The sequence below is a fragment of the Castor canadensis genome, chromosome 3 (genome assembly GCF_047511655.1).
Source record: "Castor canadensis chromosome 3, mCasCan1.hap1v2, whole genome shotgun sequence".
NCBI classification, from domain to species: domain Eukaryota; kingdom Metazoa; phylum Chordata; class Mammalia; order Rodentia; family Castoridae; genus Castor; species Castor canadensis.
In genome coordinates this window covers 72,047,668-72,066,261 of record NC_133388.1, presented here as the reverse complement: position 1 = coordinate 72,066,261, position 18,594 = coordinate 72,047,668, and the positions used below count along the sequence as shown (strand labels likewise).

Genomic DNA, 18,594 nt, shown 5'->3' with positions numbered 1-18,594 from the left:
TTGGGAGTAATTAAATTGTTTCTTGTTTCGTTTTTTTCTTCTCAGATGCTACCCTTTCAAAAGAGCACACAGTTCATGTACAAGTCTGAATAAAATTCACGGGCTAGCATCAAGGACCTCTGAGCCCAGGAAACTGAGTTTGGCAGTGCTAATTTGTATTAAAGTTGTTGTTGCATGACAGCCGGAAAAAGATTTAATGCTTGCCACCTGAATCAAGGCACGGAACATTGGTTTCTATAACTGCCATGAATTTGAATCGAGGCCAGTATCTCTAAATTTGAAATAAACTGATACTCTGTCTTGAAAGACGATACAGGCCACTTATGTTGTGGAAGGTATTTAGAAAATAGTATTTCAATTTAATTTTTAGCTACACACACACACACACACACACACACACACACACACACACAGAGCCCTTTTCAATCTCTTCAGCATTGGGGCCTGCAGTGGCTGTTGCTGTTGGAGGCTCACACAGAACTAAGCAATGCCTGCAGTCATTTATTATCCACTTTCCAACAGGAGTTAGCCGTGGGTTTGTACCAGGTTCCAGGTTTGGTGTTTCACCTCTTACCACGGTGGAGCTGCTCACTTCATCAGAAAGTCATTATCTCTCTTGGATGTCACTATGGTTCAAAGTATTACAGTATTGCTTTAGGAATTTATATTTTTAACCCAGCCACCCTGCTGTGGTAAAACCTTAGAGCCACCAGATGTAAAATCCATTCACATGCCTTGGACAATAAAAATGATGATGATGACAATAACTTATATTTTGCATTTGCAAAAACGTCTTTCATCTGAAGAGCTTTGGTAAACGAAGCATGCATCTTGAGACTACTTTGTGAAAAGTGATCGTTGAGTCCAATATGGAAATGAAATGAGTCCACCTCTGGAGTGAAATGTGGCAGCCATTTAATTGTTTTGAACAGGGTGTGTATTGAGCACAGTGTATCTGTGCAGTTTAAGTTACCCTCAGGAACTTTGTAAATAATATTTATCATTACAATCTGCAGATCTAATATTTATTCTTACTGAAAAATAAGTTATTGGAAAAATATTCAGAAAGTTGACTGTTTAAAAATAAATAATTGTTGAGCTTTTTTGTCAAGCCAAAAGGATTCCCTGCAGGTATCTCCTAGATGTTTCTTGGGCACCTCTTAGAGCAGCATGCATCTTTCTTCATTGTTTTAGGGCGGGGTAGGGTAGTAAGCACTCCAGTGGCACCCTCTTGATGGGCAGAGCTGATGTGCCCTAAACTGCATTGACCCATCAGGTAAGGGTGCAGACTATCCCAGACCGTTTTCTCCTGTCTTGATCCTTTCTTCCTAGATGACCTCAGCCATTCCTGCAATGTCATATGCCAGCTGTATGCTGATAGACATCCATTTCATCTCTTCTTCTCATCTCTCACCTGAGTTTCTACTTTATCTTTCTAACCACCTGGTAGACTCCTCTTGAGATAAGTCATCAGAATCTTGAATTCCAAAATAAGATGTCCCTTATAATCATCTCTCTGTGCTCCTTAAAACACTTATCTCTTACCTCGTATTTATACTTGAGACTTGGCAGTTTTTGAGACAATCTTCTCTTTTCCAAATCCAAGTAGCTCCCAAGTTCCATGCTTTTGTATTCTGCGCAATTCCTTACATCTGTCCACTACACTGTGTGAACCAGTCAATAGGCATTTTACTGCTAACTGTAGGCTAGAAGAACACAGATAAAGTTAAATTTTTTTTTCTTTAGTCTATAGAAATTCTTCCACTCCTGATTTTGCCATATTGTATATATGTGTGCTTGGGTGTTACATTGGTGCAGTGATTTATTGCATTAAATAATCTGTTTATATTCCCAGTGTTTAGGGGGTAGGCCACTCATGTATATTAAATCGTTCATTTTTGAAGTAATCACTTTTATCTGACAGTGTAGGTTTTCATTTATTTTTGTTCTTCCAACATTAATATTAAGTGCAAATCTTCCCTGTAAAAATGAAAAAAATAATAGGAGCTGGTGGAGGAGCTGAAGCTGTAAGAATGCCTGCCTAGCAAGTATGAGGCCCTGAGTTCAAACTCCAGTGCTGCCCCCCAAAAATACATACCAGTATTTTTATTTATTTATTTAATTTATTCCAAAAGTCATTGCCAATACTATAAATCTAAATGTTTATTTGAAATTGTGTAATATGTGCTTGGTTTCCTTCTTCTCTAGTGGTGGGCTATAAATTAGTGATTCTATGGTATATTTATGTAATTTATAATGCATATTGGATGAAATGGAATTATTAAGTATTAAGTATTGTATAGCAAAACTCATTCACAAAAGAAATAGTTTAATACAGTTGATTTTTAAGTGAAGCCTGACTAGATTTGGCATTTATAACACATTATGTTGTCCATGCTCTGCAAGTGAGATGAATAACTTTTAGATGTAATCTTGACCAGTATTAGAATGGCTCAATCATGATTTTTTATTTTTTATTTTTTTTAAAGACAAGAGTCTCACTATACAGCTCAGTCTGGCCTTGGACTCAATATCCTTCTGCCTAAACCTGCGTGAAGTGTTGGGATTACAGGTGTTCTCCCCGCATACACATCTAGCTCTTGTTTGGTCCTCCTTCCTATTATATCTGAGAATTTTGTATGGAGTTAAAAATGGAGTAAGGATTCATCCTCATAATGCACTCAGTATCATTTACTTAGTTTGGAGTGATGTGAATATAAATCTTATTGCCATTTTAGAGCTTATATAATGTGAAGATTTTCAAAAAGCAATAAGTAAATACAAGAAAAAGAAAAGATAAACTGTAACATAGATCTAGTATTCTTTTATCATGTTTTATTTCATTGATCTTTGGAGATGTGACTATCTGAGTTGAATAACTTCCTAAGTACTCACCTTCAATTTCCCATAAACCTTTCTTATGCTGTGTTTTGAATGGAAATAATGTTTAAAGCAGTTTTAATTGCCTTCTCATACTTACACAGTTCTTTCCAGCAGCATTACCAGTGAATTGAATAACATTGGGATAGCTGAAATACCGTTGGATTTGCATGTACATTTAGAGATGGGAACGCCTTCCAAAAAAAAAAAACCACAATGGAACCCAAATAATGTCCTTATTGTTCATTCTTAACAGACGCTCCATTTTCTTTTGTAAGGTGGAAATGGTTGACGTTAATTATCCTTAGTTATGTGAATATTCTGTGAATTTTTGCCCTGTCCTCTAAAACGTTTGTGAAGGAATGGCTACCAAGTCTGCAGTCATTCCTATGAGTTAAAGATCAGGATCTATTTTAATTTCTAAGAATGATTGCTGCAAGGGGGATTTTCTGATTTGATGTCTATCTTGCAAACCAGTTACGTCTGGGGTATAATGTGCATAAAGAAGGAAAGAATTTGAGGACCAAATTATATCTATTCTCTCATAATGGGAGTTTTTTAAATTACGGTAATGATTATTACTAGATATTTATGAGGGCCATATGGTATGACATGTCAGAATACTGTCTCAGCAAGACATGCTTACCTTCAAATAATATATATTGATAAAGAAAATGGAAAACAAAGAAAGAAGTCTGCTAGGTGGGCTTATAGGAGTAATCTTTATGAATCTCAGTGTTAAGTTTTTGCATAATTAAGGGAGGGCTTGAGTGAGTACAGCAATGCAATCTAGAGGCTATTGAACATTTTTTAGCTAGAAATGTATAGGTCATAAAAATCTACATTACCCAAATAACACAGTGAGGAGACCTTTGGATGCTGAAAGAGTCTGGCTTTTCAATGTTGGGTAGTTCCTATGCAAACTGGAGCTTCTAGTGTTTCAGGAATTGATATTTTTGCTTCTTTTTTGTAGCGTTTATTTAAAGCCAAAGAGATAATGTTCTGTTTAGTAAAGGTATTTGATTTCTTTTGGAATTCAGCTTCTTTTGGAATTCTCAGTGTAGACTTTCTGAGGTTTTGGGTTTTTTTTTTTTTCATATATGCTGGTTAAGGATTATGTTTGTAAAACAAATGAAACAGAACTAAAAATCAGCAAATTCATAAGAAAGAACATACCATGGAAGGGAAGAAAAGCACTAAAAAGAGGTCCAGCTCATAGGAGTACAGTCAGTTTCTATGAACATTTCACAGGATGTTTAGGACTCAGATTCTGAACATGGATGGCAGCAGCCCAAGTCTCCATAATGCACAAAAAAGGCTTGGAAGAAGCTATAAAGTTCTATCATGTCATGGTTGGTGAGCAAGGATGGATTTACACCATCAAGGATATAAATGGCTTTGAGTGAGTCGTTAGTCATAAAGTCATAATTGACACAGCTTCCCCTTGTCATTCAGACAGACAGCAGTAAGGACATGGTGCTGCTGCCATCGTCACAGCAGCTCCAGGAGTCCACATGGATGCTATTGTGAGGATCCCGAACACTGTGCAGAACCCCGTGTGCCTTTCAGACCATCTGAGTGCAGCTGGAGTTTGGGATATTTTGCATCATTTTAAAAAGCACAGTCAGAGCTCCAGCTATACACTGCCTCCTTTCATTTGTGAGATTTAGAAAAGAAAGTATGAGCAACAGGGTTTTCTCCCATCCAGTGTGACTTGTGTTCATACTTGAACCTGTGCTTTAGGAAAAAGGTGAAATGTTCTTAAGCCATGAACTATGGTTCAGCCTCAAAAGGCATGTTCTAATGAGGAGGAGGGAAAGTGTGTTCTCTTTGATTTAAAATATTTTGGATAGATTACTACCTATCTTGCAAAGAATCACAGGTATTTAGAAAAGTATAACATATTCAGAAATGTGTAGGGTGTGCCAATTTCCTTTGACCATCAGGAAAAGTATGGAGACAGGAACAAGGCAAAGCTGTGTGTGCAAGGGTTTATGGTGCTGATGTCAGTGGAGAGGGTGAGGTTTTTGGTTCCATGACTGTATGTCAAGTACATTTTTAAAATGTGACCTAAATCTAAAGGCAATGCTAGCACCAATCAAAGAATTTTCCATTAAAAACTGAAGTTATTTTTGTATATTATTGGCCATTTTTAATAGTGGCACAGATTGTAAAAATCATTTCGAAGATGAATGGTGCTTAAGCAAGTTTGTGGCATCACTGGTGAGATTCCCTTACACCAGGCTGTGGGAATGCAGGTCTTTGGCTTTAGGGAGGATAGGGTTTTCCTTGATTTTTTTAAGGTGGAGAAGTGAATGGGGCATGCATGCTTGTTTTCCACCTAGGCCTAGGCCAAGTGGAAGAGTTTTCAGTGATGTAAGCCATTAGGCTGGAGAAGCTTTTCTGTGCGCTGCCCCGTGGTGCCGAGAGTAAGTTATGAATGCTGCACTGTTCTCCGCGCAGAGGGCCTTGCCGGGAAGAGAGCGGTGTGACTGGGCCCCAGCTATTGAGAAGATGCCAGTCAGGGATGAAAACGTCTTTCATGAAACTATAGCTAACTTCCCTGTGGCACATTACCATAAAGCAGAGAGTACTTTTAAAACCAATAGTGTGAAAATACACACGATGCCTTATGAAAGTCGGAAGGCTTTATTTATTTTAAAGTCTGCATGTTGAATGAATAAAAATAGACAGGTTTGTATCTAAATTCTTTTGAGTGAACTTTCCTAAGCAGTTTTCCTCCTCTCCCCCTCTTTCCCTGTTCACAGCTCTGATTTCTTTTGCCTTTTGGTTACAACTACAAAAGATGTCTTCTGAGACAAATGCTGGCGCATGACATCAGGACGAAGGAATGCCCAGCCTAGTCCAGCATGTTTCAAGCATCCCTGCTCAGAAAATATTACATTTTTCAGAATAGATTAAAAATTAAGGATGATCCCTGAGAATAGGGAATGAAGTTCAGACCTTTAGAGAAGTTTTTGTTATTTCTAGTGATTAGAGACAGCAAAATTGGAATCCAGTTTTGAACATTACTAAGATAGCATTTTTCCTTAAACAGAAAACATGCTGTGATCTGCATGTTGATAATAAGTGAGAATGGCAACAATGACAGGATAGCATGAAATTATAAATTTTGTAAAAATTACAAACTTACAATTGTAAATTTTAGTAGTAAATGTTTGATTTTACGTAGTATAATTTTGTGAATTTATAAGACTAATAGTGTGTGTTAGAAATACTTTAAATTTCTTTTTAATCTGGAGCATTTTCATAAAATTTTCTGTACTTGGATGAAGTGCATATTAGTTAAAATAACAACTAAGCACTTTGTCTGTGGTTCACCATAGAAAAGAAACATGCTAGCTTGTTTTACTTTTTATCTATCACTAGATGTATAGATAAAATTAACTGTTGTTACTGATTTCTATTCTTCATTCTTAGATCAATAGAAGACAATGAAAATTCTGAAAAAAAATTTTAACAAGTACAATTTCAGTAAGATACATCAAAATGCCAATATGTAAACTATTCAAATCAGATTTAAGAAGTCATTGATTTTGTGATTTATTGTGTATACATTTAAGAATTTTGATATCTGTGTATTGCTATTCTCCATTAAATTATGGCTTAAAAAACTAATTATTATATAATAGATGGTAAAGCTGTTTATACCAAGAAAAGCATTAATGGATCAAAGGATTTCTGCTTGCATGGAAAAGCAAAGTATTAAACATTAAAGAAAGAGAAAGGAGATGGCTGGGTGTTGTAGGCTGAGCCAGTGAGCACCTTGACCCCATCATATGGCAGTTCAGAGTGCACTATGTCTCTTGAGCAGGAAAGGAGAGTTGGTGAGAAGGGAGAATTTGCTCACTTAACTAGAGGAAGTCTCACAATTGACAGAGGCTGGCAAAAGGCAGCTTCTGTCTACTTGTTATATATGCTTTCTGGAAATGGAGCTATTAGAAGTGACAGGAAAACAATAGGACTGTACCCATCTCACACTTAGGCTATGTGTCTTGGGCATTTGCCTGCTAATGGCTTCTTGGGGGCAAGCACATAGCTGCTTTAGTATTAGAACAGAAGGGAGAAGCTTACAGATGCAGAAGGTAGAGCAAGTAACTTTGATGTAATTCCAAATACATCTTTCCAATTAACTATGGAGTAAGTTTACCCCTCAATTGTCATTGCCTCTTTGACTTTGCTTCCTGTGAAAGATTTTTCTAGCAATTAATTCCTCTACAAGCATGTGCTTACAGTTTTTGTGAGTACATTATAGCACATTTGGGCATTTTATAGTTGTTTATAGCATTTAGGATACTTTGGGAATAGCAGAATGAAGCCTTCCTAGTTGAGCATTTGGCATAATTTGGTAATAATGTAACTAAATATGATTATTTTCACTCCATAAGCCTGCCTTTTCTACATGTCTATAGCAGATTTTTGTCAAAGAAGACTCAATTTTCTTTAATTGTCTCAGTAAAAATTAAAAAATTAATTCCTTCTGGTGTATGACAGTAGCTTAAAAATATACACCTTATATTAAGATTGGTTAAGATACAGTAATGGATAAGAATGTGACTAATCCATAAACGTGTTTAGGATGTGAGCTTCAATTGACCTGTTACTGTATGAGAAGAAAGAGGAAATCTTGTATTTATATGATGCTTTCCTTATGAGAACCCTGGAGGCTGAATCTGGTTTTATACCATCCATGATGTGTGTCTTCTTTAGGTGTCACTGACCAGAGTGGGAAGCACAGTGCCAACTAAGCAGAATAGACATGTGTGTCTTTTATTGTCTTCACTGTTACACTGTTGATGCCATTTGGCTTTGTTCTCCAAAACTTTTTTGGGGTTTACTTACTGTCTTGAAAACCCAATGTTTACTCCTGAAGAAGTTCTGTCCATTTATATTTTCCTCTGTTTGTTTATTCCATATTTCCAGTCGTGAAACCCATGACACAGCTATATGATAGGACTTTTCTCTATCATCTAGTCAGAAAGCACATATTGACTGAATGTCTGCTATTAAATTGCTACCTAGGTGGGAGCTAGAGATTGTAAATGAGTTAGACATGGCATGAGCAGTGCAGTGTGTCTGGGATCCTTTGGTCCCAGTGTGGAGAGGGGCAGGAGTGGAGACAGATACATGTGAAAAGCTACAGTTGCAACTAGTGTGATGCATGCCAGGGATGAGGCAGGTACTGGATATTCTGGTGGTATACAGTTGGGGTACCAGACTTACTGTGGAGGCTCAGAAGTACATATAAATGGCAAGGGAATCCTTTGAGTCTTGAAGGATGAGAAAGAACTACATAGGTGGATAAAGTAGAGAAGGATGGATGTTCCAAGCACAGAGGCAGAAGAGCCGTAGAAAATCTGTACAGGTTGTTGTGAGTAGATGCATGTAGTCATATGACAGGCAATGAGGCTGGAGAGCTATATTTTAGGAAGTCATTAAAACTTATATTCCACACAATGGTTTTTGGTCTTTATTTCATATTTCTTATCACAGTACTTATGAATTGAACTTAATTGAAAGAACTACAAAAATCAGCTTGGGAGTGAGCTAGTTAGATTTGATTTTTAGAAAGATAACTCTGTTGGTGATGTGGAGGAAACTGGAAAGAGGTTAAGATCAGAGGCAAAAAGACACCAATGAGAAGTTACTGCAGTCCTCCAGGCAAGAGATGGTGCCCTGATCAAAAGCAGTGTGCATGGGATGGACTTGGTGAATAAGAGGAGGCAAATCTACATAAATTAATGACTAGGATGTGAGGGGTGAGGGAGGAGGTAGGTGCCATGATAAGCAAAGGGTTGTGACTCAGTGGATTGTTTCTGTTCTCTGAAAAGGAGCAAATTTGTGCCAGAATATAATAAGTACCATATCGGATGTTTTGAGACTGAGGCCTTCCGTTAAAAAGTGAAATGGCAGAAACCCAAACGTTTTTAGACTAATTCAGAATATGAAATAACTGAATGTATAAGATAAACAAATGCTTGTTGAATGATTGAATGAATGTGTTGATTACTCATCAATTCATTACATTTTAAATGTCTATTATTGACTTGCTGTAATTATTTTAAACCACACAGCATAACAGGAAGCATTCTAATCATTTAAAAGTAAAAGGATAAGTAGCAAAACCAATTCTTTTTGCTGCTTAAAAATCTCCAAATAAGTTAATGTGACTATACATGTACTTAGAGCTTATTAATATGTGTACTACCATTTCTTCCTTCCCTTCATTGCCTATTTTTAGAATGTCTTAATAACAATGGAAGATTACTAGTGGGTGAGTTCAGTAGGTAGAGAAGTAATTTTAAAATTAAGAGTGAAATAGTTTTTTTAGTCACTGAAGGATTAATACGTTTGGATTCAAAGTTTGTTCTTGGTGAGGTTTATTAATGAAGGTTTATTCAGATCATTGAAATAGATACAGGATGGTTATATATAGCTGTATAAGAAGTATGTTTGTGATCATTTTGTGGTAAAGGTTAAGGTTCTTGATGCTTCCTTGGAAAGCCCACCTAGTAAATTGGGCTGTGATTCTAGCAAAATTAGGTCCCAGGTAAGGTATAGTCTGGACATGGGGGGAATGTCTCCCTTTAAGACCACCTTGGAGCTCTTCACTATGGGAGCATGAAGATCCTCAGTTGGAGGGATTCCTGGCCCTTTGGCAAGCATGGCCTTGGTGTCTTTAGTTTCCTGTCCATTTGCCATATTGTTTCCCCATAAACAATGACAGCACCTTCCTTTGAAGCTGTACAAGGTATTGGTGTTTGAGACCCCTTATTTATATCCTTGTAATGGCAGAGGAGATCAAATGTAGGTAGAATTCTTCCCTCTGGCTCTCCAAAGCTGTAAAGATAATACACATCATTCATTTAATAATTAAAAGACAAAAATCTCAATGACAGTTACTTTCTACCTTGTAATTTGTATTGTTCAGATCATTCAAAGCAATTTGGATTATAAATGCTATCCCATAGTTTAGTATTACAAAATACATTCAGAGCTTGTTGAAAATACTATTGCAACCTCCTTTGGGCCTCATGATAAGGTGTTTGGTGACTTCGTAGTCTGATTATTTCTGGCACACAGTGTGTGTTTCTTATCCTAGCCAACTCAGAAGTCTGATGTTGCCAGCACTCAGAGGGCAGATCCATCTCTCTCTTGGGTAGATTCACATTAACCACATTCATGAGGCTAATAAAACCAGAATGCCAAATTATTCATTTACAATGAGAAATACAATCACATAGTTGGATGATTCTCTTAGCAATTCCCAAACATAGTCTTCTAACATAGAGAGTAGATCATACTTTAATGGGGTCTAATGAGCATGGAGTCAGAATGGAGGAGTTGGATGGATCACACTATGAGAGCCAGGTATTGACAGCTGCCCATGGACTTTTCAGTAGGACTAGAATCCTCAAAATTCTATGACCTGAGGCTGCCCTTCCATCAGTAGTGTGTGGAAGGGCACCTTTAGCATTCGTCTCTCATTTTCTATGTAGTACTTGTGTGTAAAGAATCTTTTTGTGAGTGTCATGTTCTTTCTTTAGGTCAGTAAATAATTATCAGATCTTGATGGTTAGAAACCGTTCTGTTTCCTTTTTTTGTGGTGCTGAGGATTGAGCCCAGACCTTGAACATGCTGGACACATGCTCTGCCACTGAGCTACACCTCAGCCCCCACCTTCTGTTTCTTTAATATAACTCTGCTTCCTTCTGCTTTGATGTGTTATTGTTGTTGTGTTAATGTTACAGGTCAGTTAAATCTCCAAGTGTTCGGAGTATGCCACTATTTAGCTCTCAGGTACTGGCAGTGTGAAGAACTGAGGTGGTTGGAACCATGCCTTACATGAGGCTCTCTGGCAGGTTAGTTGCTATAAGTACTGTTGCTTTAGAAGTACTGAATAAGAGAAAGTGGGGAGCCAGGGAGGATGGTGACTATATTTTGTTAACCAAATATCAGAGCACAAGTAACTTTATACCCTGATATGAAGACACTAAGTATTTATTATCTGTATTGAAAAAATTCTAAGAAACATATATAATATCATGATTAAATTCAGGATGAATAAGTCAAAGATAACTTCACAGTCATACATTACTAGAAGAATGGTAATATTGGTGATAAAAATACAGAGATTGAGTTATGGAGTTGGTTTGGCAAGGAAAAGAAAGGTTCTCTTGAGACTATGTTGCATTTGAATTGATGTTGCTGTATCAAAGTAAAAAGCATATAGGCCTTTAAGAAAGATCTGGAGCTGTGCGAAGGATAGGGGAGCAAATGTAGGTTTGTGATTGACCAATCCTAGAGGTGTGAGAGTAGGAAGACTCCAAAAAGGAAATAAAAGATAAACTTGCAAGAAGGCAGCAGAAGAGCAGGGTTAGGAGACCCAAGAAGGTGAGGAACTCTAGAGGAAAATATAATCAGATGTAATCAAATTCTGTGCTTGGTATAGGGTCAAGGAATCCAAGCTATAAACAAATGCATAAAGTGAAAAGATTTTGTATTCAGAAATGCCTTCTGGATTCGATAGTCATATGTGATAAAAGAGCCATTTTGTATTTTTATATTAGTTCAACTAAGGATTATTTTCCAGGTGGAGGTATTGGGCTTTGCTGACAGATTCTGGTCTTTTTAGTCCACTGTAAATTAATTATTCTTTCCAATAATTATCTCTCCAATTTTTAATTTGAAAGAAATTAGTTTAAAAAATGAAAATTAAATGGTATTACGTTTTTAAAGACAGATAAACCTTTATGGAAGCTCCATTAGATATAGTCAGATTTTGATTTATAAAATGGTAGCGTGAAAATCTTTGTAGTTCTTTTAGCATTATCACAGAGTCTGTTTAATTAAACACTTTTGTTTACATAAACAGGATCTTAGCTTATCATAGTCCAGAAGGAATTTGAAGAGGAGGATTTTTAAGTCAAATTAATTACCTTCTGCCCCAGGGAAAGAGTACCAGCAAATTTGCAAAGATATCCTCCTTCGAATTTTGTGAGTTCAAATGTGGTAGAGTATCTGGTGCTTTCTGGGGAGAAGGGGAAGCAGGTATGGGTGCAGAACTGGGATAGAGAGTTTTTATTTTGTTTTGAATACTGTATTAAGAATTGCATGAATGCTATAAAAATGCAAGTGCTTATATTCATATTTAATGCTGTGGCATTCCATGGTACTTTGTTATTCTATCTGTTTGAACAGATACTTGCAAACTGACTTCCTGTATATTAAACTAATACCATGTTAACAAAAATCAAGGTAGGTTAATGCTACTCATACTTTTCTTTCAGCAATAGACAAAAATAATATATTAAAATTATAATAATTAAATATACTAAACCCTTGTAAACTACAGACTAGAGCACAAAATATTTTCCCCATTAAAAATGTTAATTTAAATGAACAAAAATGATTTCATGTAAAGAGAAAATAATCTTTGATGAGATTTGCAAGATTATTGCTTATTATTGGGGTCTTAAATTTTTTAAAATTGGATAACCATTCTAGAATTTATAATTTAAATATTTAAGTACTTTGAGTTCCTTGAATCAGGATTCTGACTTTGGGACAATTTTTATTTACTAAAGAAACAAGTAAGCCTTGGAAAATGTTATAAGGAGACAGCCTGTAGAAGGAGTGTGGATTTGAACCCTAGTTCTGACACTTGCTGTGTGTTTTGGCCAAGTTGATTTTTCCAAGACTCAGAATACTTTTTGCAAATGGGAAACAGTGCCCTATAGAACTCCTGTAGATTAAAACAAGATGATACATGTGAATATGCCATCCATAGGAGGACCTCAGTGTATGATTTTTCTGAATAAGAGGAACCCTGTTTAGTATGTTTGCTCACAGAGAGACTAACTGTGACTTGGGATTCAGCCTTCCTGGAGGAGGTTCCAGTGAGGAAGTTATAAATCTTGTTTTTGGCTCTTCTAATCTCAGCCACAGTCTTTTTTTTCTCCCCTTCTCCATTCCTTTTCCCTCTCATGGTCTGAATTCAACTTAAACTCATGTGCATGTTCTTCTTGGTCTTTTCTCTCTCTTTTTGTCAGTACTGGGGTTTGAACTCACGGTCTTGTGCGTGCTGGACTGTTGCTCTATCGCTTGAACCATGCCCCGGCCTCCTATTTTTAATTTTTTTTTTTTTTTTTGCTGCAATTATTTTTTGAATAGGGTCTTGGTTTATGGCCTGACTGACATGGACTGTGATTCTCCTATTTATGTTTCCCTTTATTTATGTGCTGAGATGACAGGTATGTGCTACCACTACACCCATCTTTTTATTGATTAAGGTGGGATCTCACTAACTTTTTGCGTGGGCTGCCATTGAAATGCAATCCTCCTGACCTCTGCCTCCTATTGAGTAGATGAGATTATAGACGTGAGCCACCATGCCTGGTCCTTGATCCTCTTCATGTTCTAAATCCCTCCCTGAGTTGCTTTGTACTGTACATCTCCTTCAGCTATCCTCTCTGTCTAAATCACCACTAACTTTACAACAAAACTCAACCTGATCCAGTGCATAGAATTCCAACATCTTTGAGATGTTCCGTTCTTCCAAATCAACCCTTCTAACAACTCCTTCTTTTCTTTCAACCTAGTTAATGGTCAAACCATCCAGTTACTCAAGCTAGAAGCCTTGAGGTCATATTTTATGTGAATTTCATCTCAACTTTAAAAATCCAAACAAACTTTCACTGGCTCCCCCTTGTGTACAGAATGAAGCTCCAGCTTCCTGTATAAACATTACACTTTCTGGCTGCAACCTAATTTCCACTTTCTGACCTTCTTCTTTCTTCTTCCATAGTGTCCTTCCCACCTGGGGTGGAGGGAAAATAATTGCTCTTTCCTAAATATACTGTATCTTTTTTACATTCTCTGCTTTGTCTAATGTTGTTCTCCCTGTCTCCTTTCTTGGTGAAGCCCAGCCCAGCCTTTGAGGAGGAAGAGAAGAGCCAGCTCCTCTGTAAGGAACCCCTACTCTTGTCACAATGCAGCAAGTAGCATTCTTCCTCTCCCCTAGTCCTCCTGAGCTGCATCCCAGCCTGGCTTGGACAGTGAGTGGTAGCCCCTCATTGTATTCATTGTATTGTATTGTGTGTCCTTTAGGGCACCAACCACATCCTGTTCCTATTGTATTCTTCATGCCCTGTACAGTGGGAGGAACATAATAAATGTCTTTTAGAATTTGCTTTTAAAGAATAATTTTGTATTTGAACAGTAATTTTACTACTTTTATTATTATAGTTGTCTGGGGTTTAAAAAAAATCCAATTGAACTTTGCTGTACCTGGATTTTCAATATGATTGCTGAGGGGGATCAGATGGGAATTATTATAAATGTTTTATTTCTCATCCACCATAGTTGCATTTTGTGTATGATTATCCAGTGTATATTTCCCCTCTGAAGTGTTTTTATTTCTAGTAATGGCATGTAAATTTTTCTAATTATTTCCTTTGATATTATGGAGGGGAAATAATTTCACCTAAAGCCTTTTATCTTTGGTACAGATACTCAAAAATGATTATTTGGGCAAGGAACTCTCTTAATGTGATATTTTCCTAGTCTTAGTTATCATCACTATTACATGGTTTTTCCTTCTCCTCCTTTTTCTTTAAGCTTATTTAGCTTGGGTTTCTGTTGCTTATAAAAGAAAATATCCTCAATAATATAACTTAGGATGCTACAAGGAACATATAGACTCTGGGGATATGCAGGAGAGTGAGATTCAGTCCTTGTTCCTAAGATGTTTGTAGTGAATTGAGGTGAAGTAGACAGAAAATCTCATAGCTACCACGTAGTGTGAGGAATATTGTAACTGACATTTGTATAAAATGATCTAGCACACAAATGGGAGGAAGAAAGGAAGGACATGGGTGCTATATTATGGAGTTGAGTCTTAGAGAGTTGGGGACAAGAAGATTTAATGATGTCTGGACAGTGTCAACAGTCTCTGATGTAAAACATTTTTAGCAGTTGCTCAGGTCAGACAAGTGTAAACCAGTTTTGATCTATTTGAACTTGTTTGTTACCAAATGTCTACTAGAGACTTATTTTCATGACTTTGCCAAAGTAGGAGTTATAAGAGAGTTTTTGAGGCTCAGATGCCCACTAAATGTGATACATTGTTTCACCTCTATGTTCCTCTCTGCTGCATGTATATGATTGCCAAGATTAACTCTGTGGGCCAATGACGCTGGATAAACGAGGGTGCCACTGCAAAACTGTGTTTGTATTTATATTACTGGCATAGATTTTGTGAGTGGTCACACATCTGGTGCAAGTATATGAGTATAAGTTTGAACTTCAATTAGTTGAGTTTATGAAGCACTGACAGTGTAGGGCAATATATGAGGCATGTAGGAAATTACAAAGGAAATAGGAAACACAATCTTTGTTCATATTGAGTTTATAATCTAATGGAACAAATATAAATGGAGATACATGATAACAGATAAAATAAACATAAAGTCATAGTCATAACCAGTTACAGATGGATAGAGATATTTGTACAAGTGCTGTGGGGTTGGGAAAATGATTGCAGTGACTGTTGTCAGCTGAGATAAGTCAAGAACTGCTTTAATACAGGATGCAAAACTTATGCAGAAATATTAAGACAGGAAGAGCAAGGATTTGTGTGGAGGAAATCATTTTGGGAAGTGAAATGAAATGAAAAAAATGGAGGGAATAGCCATTGAATAGGACATAGATGACAATAAGGTTTTCTTGAACAACTGACTTTTCAAAGGACATAGATTTTTTATGTCTATTAGAGGCTAACTATTAGAGGCTAACTGCTGTAACAAACAATCCCAGGTATCAGTCACTTAATACAATCAAAGGTTGGATTTTTTACCTTAGATTTTGTAATTGTGTGTCTATTTTATTCAGTAATTCAAGGATCTTCCTGCTAAAGTCTAGGTTCTGGGAGTCTTCCTGTAGTTTTTAATAGTCTTTTTCATTATGTTGGTGAAAGGACAGAAAACAGCCCCTGCTTGGAAACAGCCCTACCTACTTCTCCCTGACCAGAGAACTCAGTGGTGGCTGCACCTCCATGCAAAAACCTAGGAAAGGCAATGGAGGTGGGTGCCGTTTGGAAAACACACAGCAGTCTCTTGCTACCACTTTTGTGCTGGTATCAATGAATCTCAATCACATTCTTATTTCCCAACTGAACCTTAGGTTAGTCTCTTCAATTTGTCCTGCCACCAACACAAACTTACTACCCCCTCCTTTCCTGGCTTCAGTATTCATTGTTTTTTTAGTCAATGATTTCTTCACTCTTACTACCTTAGCATGGTACTGCAGAGTCAGAGTTTCTCTTTCTCATGTTATGTATTTAACAGTGTACCTTCAGAATGTCTCTTTGCACTGTTCTTCCTTTTCTTCTTTTGTCTATGATGTTCTTGTTAGTGACCTTATCTCCTAACAATTGTACTGGCTTAATAATTTCCCACCTAAAATTCCACTCTGAATATTGCTACTAGATAAATAATCACTTTTGTCTTGCTCTGTTCTCGATAATCCCGATCCTCACTTTTGTGTGAGGATGAATTCCTCAGCAAGCACTTAAAAAGCACGGTTATCATGTCTCCACCTTCTTCCCACCCTCCTTTCTGACTACTAATCACGAGAAGGCTCTACACCAGGCGGGCAGGTCACGTCCGTCTCTGGATTTGGAGTATGCTCACTCCCAGAAGCATGTACTTTCCCCTGGAGAATGTGTTTTTCTGCATCTTTCTGGAGCAGCCCTGGCTCAATTCATGTGTAAGTCAGGAAGCCTTACACAAACACGGCTGGTCCTAGTAAGCTTTGACTTGTGTCAAAGGAGTTCCACTGACTCCTCTGGGGGCATAGTCACGTACAGCCTTCTCTTGCTATAAAAATGGTTAATGTGTGCCTGTTTTGTCTCTGCACATTGAATGCTAAGATCCATAAGGGCAGGGACCATGTCATACATCTTATAATTTCCCACAGAGCCTAGCATATAACTAGGCACAAAGTGATTAGTCGACAAATACTTGCTGAATAAATGTGGTGAGTGAAGATGAAGGTACTTAGGTGTGAAGATAATTATTTGGATAGGAGTTTTCATTTGATTCAAGAGGCAGTTGGGAGCCATTGGTGGCTTCTGAGAACAGGAATCAAAAACTACTCAGGAAGAAAATTCTGAGAGTTGTCTGTAGGATCTTGACAAGTTGTAAATAGAGAAATACAAATGTTGGAGATGCGTTAAAGCAAAGGGCACGCTTTGTTCAAACAGTGCAGTGGCTCTGTGCTCTACAGAATTGGAGAAGATGGTAGTCTGAAGCTAGAGATCAGCCCTGAAAGACTTTCCAGTTGAGAAATATAGGCTATAAAAATAAATGATTGGACTTATTGACACCTGGAGACCAAAGGAGAGAGGTAGGTTCCACATATTCTGATAGCAGTATAATGTCCTTGGTAATGAATTAGTAATGAATGATGATCTGAGCAACTGTGATGTGTTGATTTGATACAGGTTTGTCTTCAGATTGCAACAGGATGTTCTGATTTTGTTGTCATTGGGGTTTGTGACCATGGGCAAGTCACATAGACTCTCTGTATAATGGAGGTGAATTAGTGGATTAGGCTAGAGCATTTTTATAAGGTGGATCATTTTAAAGAGTTCTCATGTATGGTTATATGTGATAGCAACCTAAGAATTTTAATGGAAATAAAATTTTATTCATAATTTTTGTTTCATTTTGTTGTTCACTTTAATACATCATAAATTTCCTTCCTCTTTTGCTATAAATATATTTCAGTATTAGCCCTTTTAAATTCCTTTCACCTTTTAACCACATCCACAGAATAAATATGTATCAGTTACTGAGAAATTGGAATGTAAACTCAATTATGCTAAAAACTAATGGGTAATACTAACACATAGTAACAGCTTCTTTTGCAGTATTTATTCTCTTGGTGATAAAAAAACATAAGCCCAACAGCCCATTGCTGCAGAAAGAATTTAGCTACAAGTTTATCAATTTGAGCAGGGCAACTGCAGGACTAAATGCATGTGAAACTTAACAAATCCCTTGGGGAAGCTGACTGTAAGAATTTTCTAGTCTGTGTCGAGTTACTGAGGTGAGACATGGTGGATTGGACTTAATGCCTTAGGCAAGCACAATCAAATAGAGACAGTTTAAGATTTTTCTGTGTCCAGGAAGGTATCTCTGCTAGGTGTCTAAATGAAGCTCTCAGAACGAATATAACACCATCATGAGTGCTCTTTCTCGAATATTTTGGCAGGTTATTTTTTGTCTAGAAAAAGATCCAAGTAAGATTTTCATAGTGAAAGCTACGTAACAGTTGAAAGATTTAAGGTTATTGTTTGCTTCTTAGGTATGTGGGAAAGTACAAAGCATTGTCACTTAACATTTTAATTTTTAAGGGAGAAAACTGAAGAATAGTGAATAGTGTGTATGCTTTATTGGAATTACTTTGGGTTATAACAATTGGTGATGATGTGGTTTCTCAAAGTTGAACATCAAAATTAGTCTTAAGGCTTCACCCACCTTGGAATTTCAGAATAATTTGGTTAGAGACCCTGTAGTAATGTAGTTGAGTGGGGCTGGGGGTGGGTTTGGAGCCTAAATACTCCAGTTTGAATCCTGGTTATCCTACCTATTAATTGGTGATTCAGGGCAAACTGCTTAACCTCAGTTT

The 18,594-nt window shown here is 37.0% G+C and overlaps 1 protein-coding gene across 17 annotated transcripts in view; it reads left to right on the top strand.

Moving 5' to 3' along the window:
* Npas3 (neuronal PAS domain protein 3) overlaps window positions 1-18,594 on the top strand; it is an 869,823-nt gene that overhangs the window by 40,942 nt on the left and 810,287 nt on the right. The window contains exons 1-2 of one of the 17 annotated variants that reach the window (XM_074068179.1): window positions 6,441-10,763; window positions 11,777-11,898. The exons of 15 other annotated variants lie outside the window; for them this stretch is intronic. Coding sequence is in view for 1 of the 2 variants with exons in the window: in XM_074068183.1 (XP_073924284.1) it covers window positions 10,738-10,763 (26 nt within the window). In the remaining variant the exon portion in view is untranslated. Of the gene's footprint in view, window positions 1-6,440; window positions 10,764-11,776; window positions 11,899-18,594 lie in introns of those variants that run through there. One more of the 17 variants, XM_074068183.1, reaches the window with a different exon arrangement.